General features: G+C 43.5%; 1 protein-coding gene across 2 annotated transcripts in view; it reads left to right on the top strand.

The window, feature by feature from the left end:
• The window catches only part of rarga (retinoic acid receptor gamma a), a 45,852-nt gene that overhangs the window by 3,235 nt on the left and 20,770 nt on the right, over positions 1 to 21,847 (top strand). The window contains exons 1-2 of one of the 2 annotated variants that reach the window (XM_058643936.1): positions 2,965 to 3,084; positions 10,142 to 10,484. In XM_058643936.1, coding sequence (XP_058499919.1) covers positions 10,316 to 10,484 — 169 coding nt within the window. In that variant the 5' untranslated portion in view covers positions 2,965 to 3,084; positions 10,142 to 10,315. Of the gene's footprint in view, positions 1 to 2,964; positions 3,085 to 10,141; positions 10,485 to 21,847 lie in introns of those variants that run through there. The other variant, XM_058643937.1, reaches the window with a different exon arrangement.

Genomic DNA, 21,847 nt, shown 5'->3' with positions numbered 1-21,847 from the left:
CTCCTCACTTAGTCTCTCTTTAATCCTCTCCCCCCCCCCCTTCTTCCTTCTTTTCTGCCATTGCTCCTCTTTGCTCCGCCAGCGAGCCGCAGGCTTCTGCTCCGTGAATGCAAATACAGTTGCGGCTAAAGTGGAAACACACGACTGGGTACGATGTTGTCATGAATATTTCATATCTTCATAAACACACCCAGAGAAGCCGAGCAATGCCTGTGTTTGCCGGGTGACTTCCTGTGAGGAATAGCCTCGCTGTGTTCCACTTTTTGTCAGAGTGCACTGTGTGTTAGGATTGATGTCAGGGCAGCGTGTTATGATGTCACACGCTGAAGTTAATGATACGAGAACGGTGGGGGCCATAGGCCATGTTTCCAGTGGTGCCCAGAGAGGGAGATAGCACCCTGATCTGTCTTCATTATCCCCCACTCTACAGCCTCCCAGACACAATGATCATAAATCTCTGCTTGGAGCACACTTCACTGACACTGAAACACAAACACTAGTAACCTCTGACCTCCTCGCTGCTACTGCCTACACACACTCATCCATGCACACAGACACATATTCAGAATTGTGCACACGCATTCTCAAAGCCTAAACAAACCCCCTGCTCAAGTTCACTGTAATAACTTAATAAAGAGCGCAGCATGCTCTGCACATTGACACACACACACGACCATCTTCGTGTACTTGACTGCACAAGCTCATGCTTTCGCCTCAGACTCGTAGCAGCACACTAACTTGAAATTCACACTTTCAGATTTTCAGTGTCTTTTGGCTGAGCTTATCGTCTTGTTTCATATTACTCAATTGCTAATTTAGTACTGCTACGTAAACAGTGGAAGGATTTCTATTAGTCTTAGTGGCCTCATACGCGACGCGTAAATCAAATGTAAACGAGATAAGGATCGGTGGAAGTGCTGTTTTGCAGTATGGCTTAGATCTGTGCTTCCTGAATATAACGTTTCTACCAAAAAGGCAAGAGTGCCTCTCGCTGCTTATCCATTCTTTTGACTTGATTATGTTCTGGCATATCCGCATCAAAAAATGTATGAACGAACATTTCAGTAAGCCACTGTTGACCATGTGTGCTTGAAAAGATTGGAAACACATTTTCCTTTTTCTTTTTTATACGTTATTATGATAGCTTGACTTTATCCTGGAGACACTTTGGGGTCAGTGCATTTGAGCATGAGATCTCTGCCTGTATCAGGTCAATTACAGGAGTTTACAAACACCGTAAGCTGCAGTTATAGCTTGTCTTAACTGTGTCTGGGAAGACTGAGAGGAAGAAAAGTTCCACATGCTGCATCGGTTGGAAATTCTGCTTCAGACTGAGATGTAGGAGAGTGAAGTGATGCATGGCCAATATGCCTGAAGGGCACAGTTTTTAGATGACGTTTTAAAATAAGTAATGCATGTATAAATTGGTTTTGCTGCTCTTGATTGGTTTAGACACACATTAGACGTTGTGCTTTGACAGGAAAGAAGTACACATTTGTTTGTACACGGACATTTATGTGCTTTTTTTCCCCCCGTCTGTCTAATGTTCTGTGCCCTGCTGAAGTGGCAAAAAGTGCCCGTTGAGGTGCCCACTGAGGTGTGCCTTCTCCTCCCAGTTCTGAGGTTTGCCTGGCTTCTCATAACCAAAACAGCATGAGAAACATAACATTCAGAAGAAAAAAAAACAGGGCACACACCCAGAACCACAAACACATAAACACAGATCTGAAACACGTGATCTCATATGGAGTGAGGGGTACGTTCAGGGGCACACCCAACTCTGCTGCAGCTTTCGCCGCGCAGCTCTGCCATCTCACATGGGACGTCTCTGCAGTTGATGTGCTACTACTAGTTTCATTTCTGAAACCAAGAGGGGATTTTGCTTCAGAGAATCTGTTCATCTTTAATAATCTGTACTTTTGGAAAAGAAAAAAAAAGAAAAAAAGAAAAAAAAAATTACTTCCAAATGCCAGTAATTGGCAGGAAGTTGACATATGTTTTGTTTCTCCAAAAATGTAAGCACTGAATGGCAAATTCTGATTTTCATTTATCATGAAAATTAGAGCAGAATGTTTTTTTTTTTTGTTTTTTTTATCTTTGTCAGTTGTGTCCAAAACTTTAATCAGTTTCAAAAGGATGCTCATACTGTCTGTCCCTTCAGCGATCGTAGCGTTAGCAGTGGTTATCGTGGTCGTGATTTATTATCAGGGCTGTGGGAAAATTGTCACAGAAACGTTGTGAGCAATAAAACACGGAGCCAAACACAAACACACGAGTTGCTCAAAAACAGCACACCTGCATTACATGTCAGTGTGGCGCTGAAGTCCATTTATGTTTATTCCATATGTCAATCACGGCAGGTTTAAATAACAAGGTGAAATCGCTCGGATGTTCTTGGCAGAAGAAGAAGAAGAAACCTGTTGGCGTGCTCGCTGTGAAATCAAAACAGTGAAATGTGTTGTTCAGGATACTCACACATCCTGTCGTATCAAACTGTGAACTTATTGATCAAACACCGATGAGCTCACGTGTCGTCACGGCTCTGCATTTCAACATGCACAAACAGTTTGTAGGTAAACCCACTCCTAAGCCAAGAAGAGGAAGGAGAAAAAAGAATTCACCCGAGAGACAAAAAAAAGGGAGAGAGCGAGAGAGAGAGAATTAAAAACAGAAACCAAAGCTCTCTGGGCCTTTTTCTTCCCTCCAGGCATTTTGTGGCATGTGAAAAAATGTGCTGTATATTTGAAGTGTTGAGTCACGTGACAAAGGAAGGCTTTATGAATCAGAAAGTATAATTATTTCTTGAGTGTGTGAGTGAGAGAGAGTGAGTATGCGCCTGTCTTTGGGGAGTGAAAGAGTGATTTTAAGAGACTGGAGAGGGGAGGAGGAGAGTGCAAGAGAAGGAGGGAGGGAGGGAGGGAGGGAGGGAGGGAGGGAGAGAGAGAGAGAGGGAGGCTCATTGCTGTGCTGTCGTTGCTGTCAGAAGGACTCTGATGAACGTACACACATCTTTTCTCTCTCTCCTTGGCTAGCTGCGCTCATCAGACCTTCAAGTAGTCGATCTGTCCATCTGAACGAGAGCCGGTGAGTCATTTATACTCGGTTTGGGAAGTTTAAAACCAGCAACTTAAGCCCTTGTTTATCTTCCTTCATCCTGTTCACTCTCTGTTAACAAGGAGAAAGAAAGAAAGAAAGAAAGTGTGAGAGAAAGAGAGACTATGCTTTTTTGGGAAGAGGTCGACAGTTTTAATTGAAGACAGAGACTTGCGTGTGCAGGTCAGTTTAGAGGCTGTGAGACGGTTAATCATTGTTTTCATGGAAAATAAACAGATTTCAGTCCGAACACTAAAAGGCACATTTGAGTGTTTTAATGGTTATTTGTTACTTCTTATAAATGTGACATACTTGAACTCACGCGAGTGTGTTTGTGTGCACATATGTGCTTATTAATGAATGTTACCCAGTGCCTGTGGAGCGCTTTATCATTAGCATATGTGTATTAGAGTGTGCTAGTACGTTTGCTCGCTTGCATGTGTTTGATGTGTATGAATGTGTATTCACCAGAGGAGTCGCCATACCTTGACCTGTGTGTTTTGCTTTTATGAACATTTGGAATAGAGCAGCGTTGTTTTCCACATTTTAAAGAGCTGAGGCTAATTCCTGTGGAGTGAGGTGTGTCGGCAGCTCTGGTCTTAGTTTACATGGACGTTTATTCATTGCGTTCCCATAGTTAGCAGCAACATGCCAGTGAACATTACTTATTGATGTGTGGCATATGTGCTAGGTTAACAGGTTCCACTTGTTAACAGCCATGTGTGCCACATTCCATTTGATGCTTTGTGATTTTGGATATCAGATAAAGATCAGGCACCGAGTCCTCACTGCTTTGGTTTATTGCTGCTGTAGTTACTAGTGTGTAGGTGAGGCACTGGAGCTGGGCTGCCATGGCTTTGCACCTGCCGTCCACTGTTTTATTTCCCCTGGTGGACTTATGGCATAAGTGTGAAGGACAGTTTGCGAGTGAATTACTGAAAGAGACACCCACACAGCAGAGTGAGCTATTCCTCCTTGAAGGCCACTGATGTCTGTATAGACCTCCACTGTCATCTGGTCCATCAGTTTGACACAGAGATGGTGACATCTGGAGTGGAAGATACAGAGCCCGTCCCCTCCATCAGCGCACCACCCCTGGGTCTTATGCGAGGACAGGTTGTCCGTACAGAGTAGTTTTCCTCTCCATGATGTGCCGTCGTAGCATTCTTGCTTGTCTTCAGTGTTAGTTTGGAATCAATTATGGTTTGTTATATGCTCCAGATGTGCGCGTATCATTACTCACGATCCCCGTATTGTGATCATGAGTGTGTTGTGTTGCAGCTTCATCTGCCTCACCAAAAACATCCCCCCCCCCCCTTTTTTTTTTTTGTTGTCGTAAATATTTATTCATCAAGCACAGTGCAGCCAGAGCTCATATGCTCTCTATCAACACACTGTTGACATGTACTTTATGTACTTTGGAACTAAAGCATGAAATGGTTAATCCTTCTTTTTATTAAACTTTGTGTTTAATAGGTCATACAGTGTGTGCCTTAGCTGTCTGTTATAGCTGCCAGGGTAACCAAAAGTAGAGTAAAACAGACAAGAAAATAGAGTTGTAAAATATTAAAAAGCGTACCCAGTGTGCACACACACATTCGCCAGTATATTGGATGCTTTTCAGGGGGAACCACTGGAGCAACAGCTGACCCATAAAAGCTGTGGTATTGCAAAATCTTCTGTCTTTGTGACATGACTTTGAGCAGTAAATCTGGGAGTTGTTGATACCTGTCTCTTTCTGGAATTTCTATAGCAATTAAGGCCAAGTGGAAGGGAGGAGTTAGACAGGTGGTTTCAGGGGAATCGAGGGGCTCCTGCATTGCCACACTATAATTAACAAGGAAACTATCTGCACACCATTTCCTATGTCTATTTGTGCAGGTGTGCCGCTCTGATTGTGAGGACTTACTTTTCCAGGCGCCCTCATTAAAAGCTCTTTTGCCCCTAAGTTAGACTTGTGTGAATGTGTGTTATTTTGCATGTTGTACCTGCGTGTGTGTGTGTTTGGGCCTGCTTCTGTCTGAGCATTGCTTTCCTTAGGCTAAAGGTGGAGATTGGCGGTGAAACCCATCCATTATGTGTCTCTGTAGGAATGAATTGCTTTAAAAACTCTTGAGTTGAGGAAGAAAAACACCTTCATAGTTGCCACAACAGTTCCTCTTTCAGTCATTTCAGCACAAAATGAGTAAGAAGCACCTACTCAAAGTTTCATTTCTAGTGGAGAGGCCCTCTCACTGTTGCCAAGTCAAACTGTCTTCTTACTTTATTCCCGGTCTCTCTCTGATTTATTTTTCAAAAGTTCTTACCATCAGGTCTTTGCCTTTTTCTGTCGTGGTGTGTTTTCCTTCCTCTCCTGGACCCTCTCCTGGAGCCTACATGTTGAGTACTCCCCCAAAAACTGAAAAAAAAGCACAACTACCACATCGTATGAACAGCAAACTGTCAGGATGACTTCATCGTGTCACAAAATGTTTTATGTCTCAGTATGAGTTCTCACTCTTTCCGTGCTTCTTTCCATCACTGTAAGTCAACACAGCTTGTCATGTAACATTATAGTTTGAAAAAAAAGAGCAAATACAAAAATAGGAACTAATGATTAAAGATTGCAACAAGACACTCCCCTGTGGCACTCCTGGAAAACAATACATCTATTGTGACAAATGATTACATAGAGGTGCTACTTTGCATTGTTGCTGTAAGCAAATGCATGTTTGTGTGATGCCAAGAGCAGGCAGATGTCAAACAAGTCTGAGGTGATGGTATGCAGATCTGTTTGGAGACACTGGACTGTCTGTCACTAGCTGCCTCTCTCAGAGCCATTAGCCAACCACTTGTTGAAAGACTGGAAGCTGTCAGCTCAGCGTCAGATAATAGTACTGAGGATATTGTTTTCACTGTCAAAATACCACTGACGCCAGCAACAAGATCAGATAAGGCTGCCATGATCCGGTGTCATTGTAGACTTTTTAATTTTCTTGGACAGTTTTTGACTCCTTTAACAGTTGCTGTTTGCTCTGTGCGGGCATATGTTGCAGCGATGACGATAACACATATTCATTTTGCTCCAAGCAATTGGACTCAGCTCAGTTCAGACACATGGACTATAAAAGCATTGTGTAACTGCTGTGTATGACTTCATCCACAACTGAAAACCCCAACTTAACCCCGTGTGCGTCAAGTTGTTTCCTTTACAAAGTTACTGAATGTAACATATTATCTTGACAATTGGAAGACGGTGCCTGAAAGATATGCACAATCCAGGAGTGAGAAAGGTGGAGAAAGAGCTAAAGGACTCTTCATTTATCTTGAGGCTGTGGATTTGTTTGAATGAAGTCAAGGTTTTGACTTGCAGCTCTGCCTGAGCTAATTGCCACATTTACTCATTTATTTATTTATTTATTTATTTATTCTTACCTTGCAGAAAGTATCTGATATTTGTATAGTGTTGCTTCCAGGAAACTTGGCAACAAAAACCCATGGACTCACCCCGTTTCTGAAAAATGACACACGGTCACTGTGTAAAGAGTCAAAAAATAAATGTGACTTCAAAGGCAAATATCCACAAAGACAAACATACAATTATAACTCAATATAACATCACTCACAGTTACAGTACATTCTTTTGTGTATTCTTTGACTGGAATTAAAAATGTCCTGTAAACAAACCAGGTCAACCAGGACACTCAGACTCCTGCTCATATATGCCGGGTAATCACTTGAGGTTTCTGGTGCTCGAAAAATAAAACCCATTGGTGTTGTAGGTTGTGTGGCGCAGAGCTTCCTGAGATGCTTTGATTTATTTGTTATGTTTGACTGCAGTACTTAATGCCTGAGGGGCCTTGCTCCGTCACAACGGTTAAGGAACAATTGTTGTTTTGCTCACAGAGGATTTGATACCCTTTGTTTGACAGACATTCAATCTGTGGGAACCGTTCCTTCACCTTCTCTCTCTCTCTTTCTCTCCCTCTCTCTGTTCTGTTCTGTTTATGTTTACTCTTGCTTGAATTTGTCTTTTTGTTGAAATCCCATCTCTTTAGAAAACAAGGAAGTCTCTTGGTGCGTGCCTCGTCCTGCAGCACTGTCTCCAGATTGCTGACTTTGATTGATTTCATTTCATTTGCTCCACGACATCTCGTCCTGATAAAATCAATGGATTATCCTGAGTGTAACCAATGAGTCTGTTCTAACATGATGAACTACTGTGAGGTCTGGCACTTCGCTATTTACAGAAACAACCAAAGTAAATTTGAACTGCCACAATGCACCTCCTAGGCAATGATGGAAAGTCCCAGCAGCAGCAGCAGCAGCAGTAGTAGAGAACCCACCCATAGCTGGCCCTGGTGCTCCTCGGCTGCCTGGCCGCCTCCTGCCTCCTGTGTGCCCCCCAGGCTCAGGGGAAGTGGGGAGGCCCTCCATGCCCATTTGGCCCTGGCTAACAGGGGATGAGGTCACTCCCAAATTCCCCTTATTCCCTTATAGCCCCAGACGGGCTGGCAAAGTGAGCCTTCCACAGCACCTAACATAAAACATAAATGGCTCCGTAAAAAAGCTGCTGTGCTGACGTGACTCATTAAAAAACACTGGCGCCAACTCCTTTATTAATTCATTATTTTTTTAGGGGAATAACGTTAACGGTGACGTTACGGGGGTTCATTTTAAATTGATGTTTCTCTCTCTCGCTGTCCCTTCCTTCATTTTGTTTTACCCCAGCGTCTTTCTTTGTCTCATGACTTGTATATAAATACAGTTACACAGCTGTTCACTGAACTTAGGCTCGAGTCTCTGTGTGCTCTGGGGGTGTTGAGGCTCACTTTAAGCATCATTTTTGGACCAGTGTACAGTTGTTCCCTCCTGTGGGCATATAAAAGTCACATGCACACAGTCTTTCTCTCTCTCTGCTCTGATTTCTGTCTGTGCTCACACATCTTCATTTTTCCTCTCTTTTCTCCCAGCACTAGCAGACAGATTGAGCTGCCTTTATGGGGCCTGGTTTGAGTTCATGAGGCAGATACCCAAATGGGCGAAATGCTGGCCAAGTACACTCTCATAATATGCATGCATACACACACACACACACACACAAAACTTTTTCTGGCAGTTTTGTTTTTCCAATCTGTACTTCTTCTCCCATTAGGCCCACTGTGAAATCTGTAGTGATGTTTTTGTGTGTTAGGCACACAGTGAAACTACTACACAGGGTCATATTTGTATCAGCAGAGGAAGATGGGGTGCGCTTGGGGGAGGCAAAGAAGAGAATCGGGTATAAAGACAATATTATAGAGTGGAGGTGTTGGGCGGGTTAGAAAAAGGGGGGGGGGGGGCGGCGAATCGAAGGTGGACACGGATGAAGAGAAGGTTGAAAAGGGGAAAGAAAGCAACTGAGGTGGAAGGTGAAAGAAGCAAAGGAAAAGAAAGATGGCAGTATGGTTGTGTTGGCAGGATGGGGGTGGGTGCCTATCGGCGGCTGCTCCTTCCTGAAACGTGGCCACCCGAGCCTGCCTGGGCCCTGGATGCACATGTGGAACAGTTTACTGTAATGGAACTCTAAATTAGTGGTGGTTTGAAGCTGCCTGCAGCAGTAGGGTGTAATTAACTGGCTCTGTTGAAAGAGAAAGAGCCAGAAAGAGAGGCAGGGAAGGAGCCAGAGCCCTGGAAAAGGCAAGGGGTGAGGTGTGTGTGTGTGTGTGTGTGTGTGTGTGCGTGCGTGTGAGACTGGGTGCTCTCACACATGTGTGGAGTCTTTTTTTTGTCAGTGCTTGATTGCATGTGGATGCCTTTCAGACTTTGTGGTGCATATGTGTGCATCTTGGAACGCTCTCCTCTTTCCCGGGCACAGCGCCACCTCTTAGTGCCCCCCAGTGCCCAGACCCTGTCACTGTTCCTCCGTGCTTTTCCGCTCAGTTCACCAGTTCACCAATTCAGCCTTAGACCTTGTTTTTCCCCCTCCTCATTTCCCTGTTTATACGAAATTCATCACCGAGATTTTTTCCTTGTCTTTTCTCCCAGATTCACAAGCCACAGTAGTTCCAAATTCCTTGGCTCTGCTCTTTTTCAAAGCCACATTTAAAAAACAAGCTGATCACACCACCCACTCGCGAAATCACACTCGGGAAGTGAAAGGCAAAAGGAAAACATGGAGAAGAAAATGGGAGGCTCCGCTTGGATTTTTCCTCCTCTCGTATTAACAGTCAAATGAGAGGCATAACTGAAGCCTTGTGCACACTTGAGCCTCACTTGTCTTTGCCCACTGTGAGGAGTCAAAGTGACGGGCAGGCAGCAGGCGGTTAGAGCCAAAATGACTCTGTGGGATGGGAGCCTGACCTCACGAGAAGATAGTTGGAAGTGACAGCAGCAGTTAGCAATCAGTGGATCTCATTTTCCCCAGCATCCACCCTGCTGCCCCCCCACTACAACCCCCCTCATGCTCTGGACCCCGTGTCTGGGCCTCTGGTCCTGGGGGGAAGAGGCAGAGAGGCAGGCTGCTGTGCTAGGCTGGCAGCAGGAACAGAGTAGCTCTTTATAGTAGAGTTCTGGTGATTTAAATCATATGGCATAGCCTGGAATCACTGTAGAAGTCTGGAAGCTCTTCAAAACTGCTGGAACAAGAGCTCTCTCTCTTTTCTCACTCTCTTTTTTTCCCCTCCCTCCTCACCTCCCGCTCTTCCCTGTTATAACTTTTTCCAAACTTCTTTCTTATTTTCTTTTCCCCTCGCCCCGTCCTACTTTTTCTGGCTTCTTCGCTCACACCTCACTCATTCTTTCTCACTCGCGTCTATATCTTCATCGCTTCCTTCTTCCTTCACATCCCCTTATACCTGTTGGGTTGAAGTTCTTAAATTACGTCTGTGGGTAAACTGTTCTCTGTCCCAGACTGTAGATGGACTCGAGAGTTGACTGAATGTGAATTGTGTTTGCAGAATCCATAAAGAATCTTAAAGTGAAACATTGATTTTATTTTCATCAACCACAAACACTTACCATGTTTTATGTTGGCAAATGTATCAAAAACAAACAAAAAACCCACATTTGTCTGCTTTCTCTTCTACAGAAAAGTGAACCGATGACTCTTCCAAAGTGGAGTACAACATTCCCGCACTAAACCATCGCTCCTCCATCCTCCACATCCTGCGAAAGTCCACAGATTGCAACTTTACAGCTGGAATTTGTAGGTGTTGTGAAAGCCGTTACTTTCGCTCTGTGGACCCCTGGGTGCTCTGTCACCATGGCTACCAACAGGGAACAGCAGGTGGGACACATGACGGGCTTTCCACCTGCCGTGTACCCCTTCGCCTTCAACTCCATGAGAAGCCACTCCCCCTTTGACCTGTTGGCCAACAGCAGCCTGTTTGGGAGATTTGGTGCTGACCTGCCCAAAGAGATGGCCGCTCTCTGTAAGTAACTAACCTCCTCCCTCTTGTGTCTCATTTTCTATTTCCACACAAAGCACATACGGTTAAATGGCCCACACCACCACTTCTGTCAAGTTACATTAAACAATTTGGGTTTACAGTGGAAAGCAGAGAAACATAGCTATTTAAATTACACGTCAGTGTGTATAATGTTGTGGAAATGGAAAACTTTAGGGTCTGTTTGTGATATATTATGAGCGGTAGTAAAACAGAGAAAAAAAAACCCTATAGAAACTGTGAGGAATAAGGCCAACTCTAATCAATACAATGATTACTCTGTTGCTGTGGTTTAGGTTTGCTTATAGATGCTTGTAGATGGTGTGGTTGTTACCACAGACTGGTTCTGGCTGCAGTGTGTGTGTGTGGTGACCTCTCACAGAGCTTTTGTGAGGCATGCAGCCCACAAGTCTGCAATTAAAGACAAAACAACATTCTTCGGCGTGAGGCGACGTGAGCGCAGAGCATCAATAAACATTTGAAACAGAGCAAAATTGTCATTCAAGACTTAATCTGACTGTATTGGTAGTTTCCAGCGTGAGCACAACACATCTTTTCGTGGTCGGAAAGGTGAGCTGAAGGCAGGGAGTCAAACATCCACCATGTGCCTGTGGTTCCTTACTTGTAGTGTGAGGGTCGACCACAGGGGGCACTGTTGCATTCTGAAGTGCTAGGCTGAGATGATGTGTGGAGCGCGGAGCACAAAGAGGAGATTGTTGACCATCCAGTGTGTGTTTTCTCGGCAGTTTACACAAAACTATGCGGACAAACACTGCTTATTGTTGAAAACACCTGTTTGTTGTAAGACTGTTTATAATCAGTGTCAGGATCCTGGGCCAGGAAGTATCCATGTACAAAAACCCCTGCTGCATAATCCTCAGCGGAGAATGTTAGTGTGAGAGTAGGGATGAGAGAGGGGAGAAGAAGGAGCACTCTTGTTTGGGTTAGGGTATGAGGTAAAGGTAAGCGGGGGGAAACCTTATCCGGGTGCAGTGTTGAGGGGTCGGCAGGTGGTGGTGGGTGGTAGGTGGTGGAGGGACTATAATGGGTGTGGGTGGCAACAGCTGAGTGCAGAGCCTGTGAGCCCCCTGTCTGTGTGTGCAGTCCCCTCTCTCTCAGCATGCCTGAGCACCTCTCCAGCCTTTCAGATGTCAATCACCTCAACACCCCCCCCCCCCTTTTTCTTTTTTTTTTTTTGCTGCTGCCCACCTAATCCTTAAGGTATTTTTCACAGAATCAGAGTGAGAGGGAGAGCGAGCACCTGGGGGTAATGTCTTAGTCTGGTGGAATCCAAGAACACACCCTGCTAGGGAAACACACACACACACACAGATACACACATGCAAGCAAGCACACCACCAGAGACACTGCACTCCCCCCCCCCCCCACACACACACACACACACACACCACACCGCTTTCTCTCTCACGCTCAGAATTTCTTTCATCGAAAAACTAGAAACATACTCCTAATGCAAAGTGAGTTCCCTCTGCACTGACAGATGGATTCTTTTTTCGGTTTCTCACACTGGCATGACTTAAAACAAAACCAAGTATTAAAGCACAAACAGACGCAGGCAACCACATGCACTGGGACTTCATACATGCCTGGTCTGCCACAATGGCATTATTGTACTGCTCATGAGGGTTAAAGACCGCACATATTAAGTTAAAGGTCTGTCTCAGAGCATGTGCGTATATATATATATATATATACATACACAATATAAAAATATAATTTTTCCTAATAACCTCAACCTAACATTAATCTTTCCATTTAGCGTGTTTGCAGTGACCTTTGGTTGGTCTTGTTTCATGACACCAAGTCATTATGAATAAACCAGTTGGGAGTTTTGTTGTGGATTAAATCTTAAGAGACGTACAAGTTAATGGTATAATTAACTAATCACGTCAGCTCCAGACGTGTCTTACCCTTAAATTGCACTGTGTCTGTGTGTTAAGGCCTCGGTTGAAAACTCTCAGCTGTTTTTTTTTGTCTTTTCGTCCGATTGGTGGATCCCTCGACAAGGAATGTTACAAGTCATTTTACTGTCAGCAGTCTCATTCCCCTCTCTCTTAAATGTTAGTGAAGAAGACAAAAGGCCTTGGTTTAGACATACCCCATCCCTTGTTTCTTCTTCTACCTCTTCTCTAGGAGTTGGCTTAACAAGCATGCTCATTGTTTTCATGGCTGTCTGTAGGCCAGACTGAGAAAATACCTTCCACATAAAGGGAGCAGCACTGTAGATGTTTCTTTGTGTTTATGTGTGTGCGTGTGTGTGTGTGTGTGAACACTTGCATGTTTTTGTGTGCACTAAATAGCCCTGTGTTCATGCTCAGCTTGTGCGTAATTGTTGTTTAAAAGGGTAGCCTGGGTAACACCCACCTTTTGTTGGCAGTTCATGCTGTGCCGACAGGTTGGCGCACCTCTCTCGACGACGCTCTGTTTTGGCACCAGAGTGTCTTTGGAAATACCTGTTTCGCACAGAGGTGGGAAGAGACAGGGATGGTGCAGATGGACTGTGTTTGCACATGTAGAGATAGTCGGCTTTTCTCCCCTCTTAATGCATGAGGGGGGGAAGTGGAGCCAGAAAATCTTAGCGCTTCATTTCAACCTTCCAGTCATGTGTGAATGAGATTCACTGACCATGTGGGTATGCTGCAAGACTCCCATCCCTAACACCCATATCTCTACGAGGGCGCAGTGGCGCTTGTTCATCCATGAGCGGGTCTGACAGCTCTCTGCACATGAGTATGTAGCGAAGGCTGTAATCAGTTGATCCCTGTCATTATGGGAGTCCTTCAAACAAACATTTGGAAGCCCATTAAGGCCACTTACTATGTGATAACATCACCACTGAGCCCTGAAACACCTCTCTAAGCTTTCGCCAATCAGGATCGGAGCCCTGGCCCCAAACCCGGCCACAGGGATGTTTTGAAAAGCTGGTAGGTCATTTCCTTCAGCACACATGGCCCGGACCGAAATTTGAAGTCCTTTGCTGCACCCGGACTCCTCATTCAGACCACAGTTTGTAGCTTCATGGGAGTGACGTAAACAGAGCACACATGAGGGACTCAGCTGTGAGAGGCTGCATCACAGTGGGATGAAATTAAAAGGAAGCATTGTTTTAAAAGAATGGAATGAAGTGCATGTTGAAACTTTTGTCAAAGCTTCTCAAGTCTGCTCAGTTGGAACCCCTGGTGGAAATAAGGAGAACAGTTTTTTTTTTTGTGTGAAGTATGTGCTTTGGGAATGTTTTTTTACGCCACACACTCGTACACAAACATGAGCAGTCTCTGAAAAGCATACATGCGTCTGTCTGTCTGTGCAGAGTCACACCCGCGCTACACACTTGCACGCAAAAAAAAAAAAAAGGTCCTCATGCGGAGTGATATAATTAAAAACACTCATCGCATTCTTACGCACACACACAAGGAGGTCATGTTGGCTTTGGGAGCTCAGGGAGTTGTGCAAAGGAGCCATTTTGGTGGGAAATGTGGTATGAGAGGGAATGTAAAAGCGAAACTTTAAATGGAGGAGAGGGACAGCAGGGAAGGATGTCGACTAACAAAGTGAAGCCTTCTCTACTGGAGGCGAAGCAGAGCACAAACAGCACATTGTACCGCCTCATTTATTTTCATAAACGTTGAAGTGCTGGGTTTCAGCCCATCCTGGACGGAGGTCAGTAGGTATGCGCTCGATCGTGTAGGTTTGGGTTTTGGCTGCAAATGTGCTTATGTGGGTATTCTGTATATTTGAGTGTAGGTAGGAAGGGAGGGAGAGACAAAAGAGAAAGTTGGCTGTATGTGGATATGAAAATGATGAGCTCAGCCTTCACGCACAGGGTTCCCTTTCTAGTATAGTTGTAGAAAGACAAAAGTCCCATCATGGTTTTGTCTTTTGTCTGACACTATTGCTCTTTACAAACCTCTCTTGAGAAACAATGAAACAGCCACAAAGACACCTGAGTGTTCACTCAACTGTTTGCTTTTGAGAGCAAAGCTGATCTATCTCTGACCTCTGCCAATCTCAGGAGCCATTTACCGATCTCTCTGTAGATTTATTGGCTGTGCAGAGGAAATGGGCTGAGCCTGGGGGAAACCTCACGAGTGATTTCAGAGGTATTTCAGAGGAACATTTGAGATCTAAAGAAACCACAGTGTATGTTCTATATGCAACATTTGCAAACCATTAGTCTCTTCCTTACAAATGTGGCGATTACATATCATTTCAATGACCAAAATAGAAAGTTTCAGTGTGGTGAGGTGAAAGGAAAGCGACACTTGGTAACGACATGTGACTTGTATTTCGATAGATATCAACAATACTATCACTGATCTCGGGTTTTAAAGGCTTATCTTGTGTTTCTTAGTAAAAACATTTTTAGAAGTCACCTCAGAATAAAACAAGCAGTTAGTCCCTTATCACCTCAAAAACCCCTTTCTCATTTCCATTTAATTTGTTTTGAATGACTGTAACACGTCAAATTATTAAACCCCTAGTTATTCCTATAAAGCAGTGTGAACTGTTAGTTTTGACACAGGCGTTCAGTGTTATGGGAGAAAAGCACCATTATAGAGCCATCTGCTCGCTGGCATCTCTGTCCCTGTGACCATGTTGTTCTACATAGCAAATTAGCAATGCTAGGACTGGACCATTTGTGTGTGATGACAGCATGTGTGGTGCTGTTTGGCTGCGACTGGAGCCTCCTCTGGTTTAATAAACAGCTCTGGACTGACATCCCTACGTTCATCTCCCTAAGCAACCACATGGCTCAAGATGACAGCCACTCTGCCCCTTTTTTTGGAACTCAAATCCCTTCACATTGCTCTTTTTATTTCCAACCAGTGTTGGCCAAGATTCAGTAGATGAGGGGGAAACTGGACAGTACGACCCAATTATTTTTTTTCCAGACAACTTAGCCACCTACTGAAGAAGGTTTTGTGAGTGATAGTGAGTGGAATATCTGCCCCTCTGATGATATCCATCTAAGCCCTGTAGGCCTGGTTCACGTTCTCTCTTTTTTTTTTTCTCTCCTTAACTTTTATTGTGGATTTCCTTTTGTTATCTCCCTCTGTAAGTTAGTGCCAATTCGCCGTAAGTGCTGGAAACTTGCTGAAACTTTGCGTGTATTAGAATGCTTGCATGTGCCTGCATGTGTGGAAAGTTAGCAAAGGTTGCTGGTAAAGAGAGAAGCCACAGAGTGCGCTACAGCTCTGACATGATGACAGATGAAGATAAAGAGGCTACTATTAAAAGTGGGAGGCGTTTGCAGATGGGCCTTTTTGGGCACGTGCAAGACCAAGTGCGTGCAATGGCGAGAGAGGAGGGCTGGGCCAACAGTAGGTGTGGGAGGGCACACGAGCACATGATGGACCTATGAGAACAAAATGGAGGTTTCTTATCCCCCCCTCCCGACAAATAGGCTAGCCAAATGTGATGATGGTGCAGATAGAGAAAGAGAAAGGACAGCGAATGAAAGACACTTTGTTTGAAAAAAAAGAAAATGCCCCAGAGTGATAGAATTCTGAAAAGTAGCTCTGTTAGACCAGTGTGTGAACGCAGGTGAGCATGGCCACTCCTTCAGAAGTCAAACCATCCCTCCTCTGTGACACATCATGTCTCCACCAGAGATATATCGTGAGGAGAGTGAGGTAAATGAGTTGATAAAATTACATGTCTTGTCAGAGCTGAACATATGTAAAACCTGCAGCTAGTGGAGTAGCTGACGGATGTAACGAGAAAGAACGTTAGGATTGCACTTACAAAAGATATTGCTTTTTCTATTTTTGAAGACACAAATAGACTCACTGTATCTTCTTTATTGTGCAACTTGCAAACTATGCTTTCATTAAAAAAGAAAAATCAAGAATCTAAACTCATCAACACTATCAAACTAAAGAAAATAACATTCTAGAAAACATAGCAAACCTAGAAAAATACACCATAATAAAACACACTCATCGAAATATTAATCATTAAAGCTAGAGGAAAAAAACAACATACAAACCATACAAACTCAGTAAGGCAATTAATATCTTACGCATAAATTTACAATGTATAAAAACAAATATTTACAAATATTTACAGATATTCAAATATACATCATCATTACACATAGAACTTCAAAGTCTGTGATTATGTGATTAATTTTAGCTGATTATAAGGCCAGTAGTAAATATTACCACTTCCCTCCCCAACATTTGTTATAGTGGTAACAACCCGTATCAGAGTAGACTGTCACTGGTTTACCAGCTGCTAATTTAAAGGCTTCAGCAAGAGCCCCAAGCTCAGTGAAGAGGATCTGAGGACAGAACAGCATGATTAGAACAAACAGCATATAGACAGCATGGCTACAGCCAGTGTTAGGAACAGAAACGTCAACAAACAAAAGCCAAATCAACATTTAGAAGAAGTGTTTCCTGATGGTCTGGCGGCTGTTGGAGAACTGAAACATCGTCAGGTGTTAGAAAAGAGTAGCAGGATTAAGGACAGTGCAACATTTGACAGTGATGTTAGGCATGTCAAATAAAACAGTGTTGTAATGAAGCCAATGTGCTGTGGAAAGATGTTTTTTTGTTCATTGACACAGAATTACACACAAACAGAGTTACATCTGGATAACATTGCTTCCAGAAGCCAGGTCAGTGTCCTGTAAAATAATAGATGTCATACAACAATTTTATATTTATAGTCCTAGAGTGGGATTGGTCTATAAAGAAAAAGTTTCAGATTAGTGAAAGGTAATTAAAATGTATTTGAGTGCACCATAGTTTGGATCTGAGAGTATCTGCACATACCTGTTTTAGGTTTAGGTAAATTGTGAATGGCATGAATACCCTTGGGTGAGATGGGATTGACCCATGACCCAGAAATGTTACACTCTTGAAAAAACTGCTGTTTGGAGAGACTGGCTTTATAAGTATATATGGATTTAACACACTTGGAGCTCGATGACAAAACAAACATTCCGTTGGTTGAACTTTTTCTCTGATTTTCTTAACTGGAAAGAGTGGTGTGTAAGGGAGGAGTACACCAGCATCGTTTAGGGATTCGAACACACGTGTAACGCCAGCTATGGCTTCTTGTTTCAGTGGATACTGCAATTTTTGTGATAGTGATGAGTGAATGTTGTACACAGTAAGCAGAAAGTCATTGCGATGCAGTTCAAATTTGGTTGGGTGTGGCTCGGATTAAAGCTGGCATTGTTACAGCTGAGAGCTTTCTTCACTCACTCCTCGCGTGGCGAGAGAGGGAGATATGAGGAGCTGAGTCAGTGACACGAAACAGCGCCACCTACGACGGTGTAAGTGTTAATGTAAACTTTGTGGATGCATGAACACAGAGTGTGTGTGTGTGTGTGTGTGAGAGAGTGAGAGAGAGAGACACGCTTGCATCTGTGCTGATGCTCTGTGACACAACTTCATTCAACATTTTCCATTCATACACATATAAGGGTAATCCCATAGCCAAGCAGACACAGTCGAAAGTTCACAGCAGTTGTTTTTTTCAACTTTAACACAAGAGACAAAACAAACTGACACATTAAATCTCTACCCAGGAAGATTTAAAGGACAATATGACGACAACAAAAACATTTGTGGTTATATCAGTGCAGATTAAAGGGCTAATATAATTTTTGGATACATGTATCTACCACTGAGCTCATGAGAGTTTTCTGTAAACTCTGTCATTTTCAAACAAGAATGTGTAGCACCAAATATTCTATTAAAAAAAAAAATAATCCTTTATGATCATAGTCAGTGTATGTACTCTAAACTGGTACATATTTATTGATTAAATAATCAATTTCCTGGTATGTATCAGTGTATGTGTGTCAAAATCAGTGTCTGTCGCAAGTGTTACTTCAGTGCGTGAGCATGTAAGTGTGTGAGTGGGTGCATGACCTGTCTCAGATGTGTCTACTGTCACGTCATCCACCGGGCCTCCCTCTCCGCTGTCCACCTGTTGTAGTCAGTCAGCCTTTGGGGCAGGGGTTCGGTCACGGCTGTGACGGTAGTCGCCCCTTCTTCGCCCCCCCCTTGAACCGCCCCTGTGCTTCCAGCTGGAAAAATCTCTGGCCCAGTGCTGCTTTCTGCCGCACTCAAAGCATGTGTCTGGTGTCAACGTCAGGTTGCTGTAAGGAGATGTTTTGCTCCCTTCCTGTGTGTCTACTTCAGCATAGTGAGGGTGGCATGATAAATGTTATTCTTTTCCTCAAGGGGCTCTTTTACCGTCTGTTCAGTACAAAGTAACGCAAAAACTGTAACGGCACAAAGTAAGGAAAGGAAAGGATCTTTGGGAACCAGAAAATGATTCCACTTAATTACCTGTTCAATTATCAATTAAAATTTTTAGCATTTAAATTTTTTTATAAGAAAAACTTCTGACACCAAGTTGTTGTGGCAAAAATTGTCATAAGGTGTCTGATGAGGAAGTAAAGCTTGAGCAGCGAGATGTTTGTTGAAGTGTGGTTTCTTTCTTTGCAAAGAGAGAGTCAAGATGGACAACAGCGCTGAGGCACAGAGAAAGTTTGTATAGCTTTATAGTTGGTGCTCGCCTCGTAAGTTTATTTGTGCAGTTGGGAAAGATGACCTTGGTTCCCAGCAACAGGCAGGGACGGTAATGTGTTGGCATTGCTTAGACTGCAAGTGTTTGAATAATTAGGCACGTACAAGGTATGAGTAGTGTGTGTGTGTATGTTAAAACCAAGCAATGTATGAGAGCAAGTGTTATTTTCCATGACGGACAAATGCCGGGTCCTAATGAGACATAACCTGATTTCTGAGGCTCTGGTTTTAGTTTGGATAAAGATGTAAATTTGTGGTTAGGTTAAGGTTAGGGTTAGGCAATAATTGTCTGTTTGTTTAGGGAAGATGTGAGGCTTAAATAAATGAAAGTTACTGTAGTGTCCAAATGAGAATAGCTATGCAAACCTGTGTGTGTGTGCGCACGTGCGTGCGTGTATGTGTGTGTGTGTGTGTTCTGAGTAACCTGAATCTCGCTATAGTGGGAGGCCGTTGTGGACTGGTGTTTAGTATCTCTATCATCACTGGCAATCTGTTTCAGCATGTCCACACACTGCACACATGCTCACATCAGCAATGGAAAAGCTCTACATTCCTTTCAAACTCACCATGCTGCATTTAGTGCGCAGGCATTTAAAAACAAGCTGTCTTTATTGCCTTACACACCGCTGTTGTTGACTGCTTGCCTGGAAAAACTGTAGACAGAGGAAGTGGCAACAATGTGGAGTTTACGTCTTATCTGTAATTGACATCAGAGTGTCAGACAGTAGTAAAGCCTGATTTTACTGTGCTATGGCCCACGTGGGGCTTTAAGCATGCGTCTGAGGCTACCTGCCCTTTGTTTGGATCAATAAATGAAATGTCTGAGGTATAAATTCCCATCACAGATGGAATAATGTGAACAATTTCAATATGTGTTAAAATGTGTTTTAATCAGTGCCGTTAACCATGAGTGAAAGCGGCAGTCTGACAAAATGGCCAGCGAGTTGGCAGCCACTGAAAATGAAACATTTCCAAAACCAGAAACAAAAGCAGAGAACTTTGTCAACTAAAACAAATTATGCAGTCAGGAAAAAATGGCCACAGGGAACTTGATGAAATGGGGAGAGTATTTGCTGAAACAGAAGGGAGGGCAAAAAAACGAATCGAGGAGAGTGATGCAGAGACTTGTGAGCCAGAGAATGAGGGAGAGAAGGAACGAGGGCAGAATGAGTTTGGGGGGAAAGTTAGTGGCCCAGTGGGGGTTTCTTCTAGAGTTCAACCTCTCTGGCTGGGGAAGGAAGGATAGGCGGGAGGGGAGGGGGGAGACTGGCCTGGGTCAGCAGAAGTATGGAGTATGTGTAGATTAGATGTCTAAACTCACTCCGTAAACCCTCTGAAGTGTTGAAAGACTCAGCTCATAGTGCGATGTGCCAATAAGTGGAGAACCTGGAGTTAGTGGTCTGAATTATAGTCTCAAACACAGCGAAATCAGAGGCCAAAACCAAGAATGAGTCGGATAAGGTCCATAAATCTCCAAAAAAACAAAAGGGTTTCAAGTGTGAGCGCATGCTATTATAAATCGATTGTGTTTCAACTCGTTGGCCCAGAGAGCAGCTCTGGCATATAATGCTGATGTTACATAGAACATTTGAAGACCATGGGGATTAGCTATCTTTTAGTTGTTTTTTTTTCAGGATGCTGCATGAAACTAGCAGTGAGGGGTGGAAAAAGGACAGGAAGGAGACGAGAGACGAGTGTGAGAAGAATGCCCATGGATCATAGAAACGTGACTTGGGGCAGTGATGATTTTATCTGAAATGCATCCAGGTCAGGTTATTTTACTGTGAGTATGGGTGAAGGGGGTAGAGAGAGGAACGCAGAGGGGTTTTAAGAACAAACTGTCAGCAGGGGCATCTTTCATACATAACACTTTGTTATACAGCCTCACTGTTCTGTCTTTGCCGTCATAAAGCTCCCTCTTTATGACCCGACAACTGTATGAAGACTCTTAAAATCTACTGATCTTGTTTGCCGCTTGGTGCAACAAAAGAGCTGTCAATTGTGTGTGTACCCAGGTCTGTAGTAGGCTGTGAGGACACATTTTGATTCAAAACTATCTGAGTAAATTGTGTCCCTGTGAGGACATTTTGGCTGGTCCTCGCGCCTTAAAATGGCTTGTTTTTAGGTCCAGGATTTAAATTGAGTTAAAGGACAAATTTAAAAATTACATCAACTAGCAATAAAATTATTCTGGTCATACATGGCGTTTGTCATCTCAGGTGCATGAAATCAAAAAGGTGCACATTATTAGCGTTTGTTTCTCTTTGAAATAAGGTGAACATATGTCGTATACGACCCACAAACATCTCAAAGTGCCTTCAACAGAACACAAAAGAACTATCAATGCTATCAAACCGATCAGACTGCTGTAGGAATGTATGCAGCAATCTTTGAGGGACAGTGATAAGAAGTGTCTCTCTAGTTTTTTTCTCAGTTTTTTTGGTGGAACCATAGGCCGGGCCACTATACAGTTAGTTATGGGCTGCATGTGGCCCACGGGCCGACCATTTGAATAGGCCGGGGCTAGGAAATGCTTGGGTGTGTGTTTTTGTGGAAAACTAAGTCTGTTTGCACAGTCACATTATGTGGATTTGACTTCTTTAAAAAATGATTATGATGTAGTTAGGGCTAGTTTAAGGTTAGGGTTAGGTCAGTAGTAGGTATGGTTAAGGTTAGAGTAAGTCTCAGGGAAATGTAATATCCTCTGAAGTCATGGAAACCAGACTGTGTGTGTGTGTGTGTGCGCCAGGTAAAGAAAATAAACAAGATGACTGCACT

The sequence above is a fragment of the Solea solea genome, chromosome 11 (assembly GCF_958295425.1).
Source record: "Solea solea chromosome 11, fSolSol10.1, whole genome shotgun sequence".
NCBI lineage: Eukaryota > Metazoa > Chordata > Actinopteri > Pleuronectiformes > Soleidae > Solea > Solea solea.
This window is presented reverse-complemented; position numbering and strand designations above follow the sequence as displayed.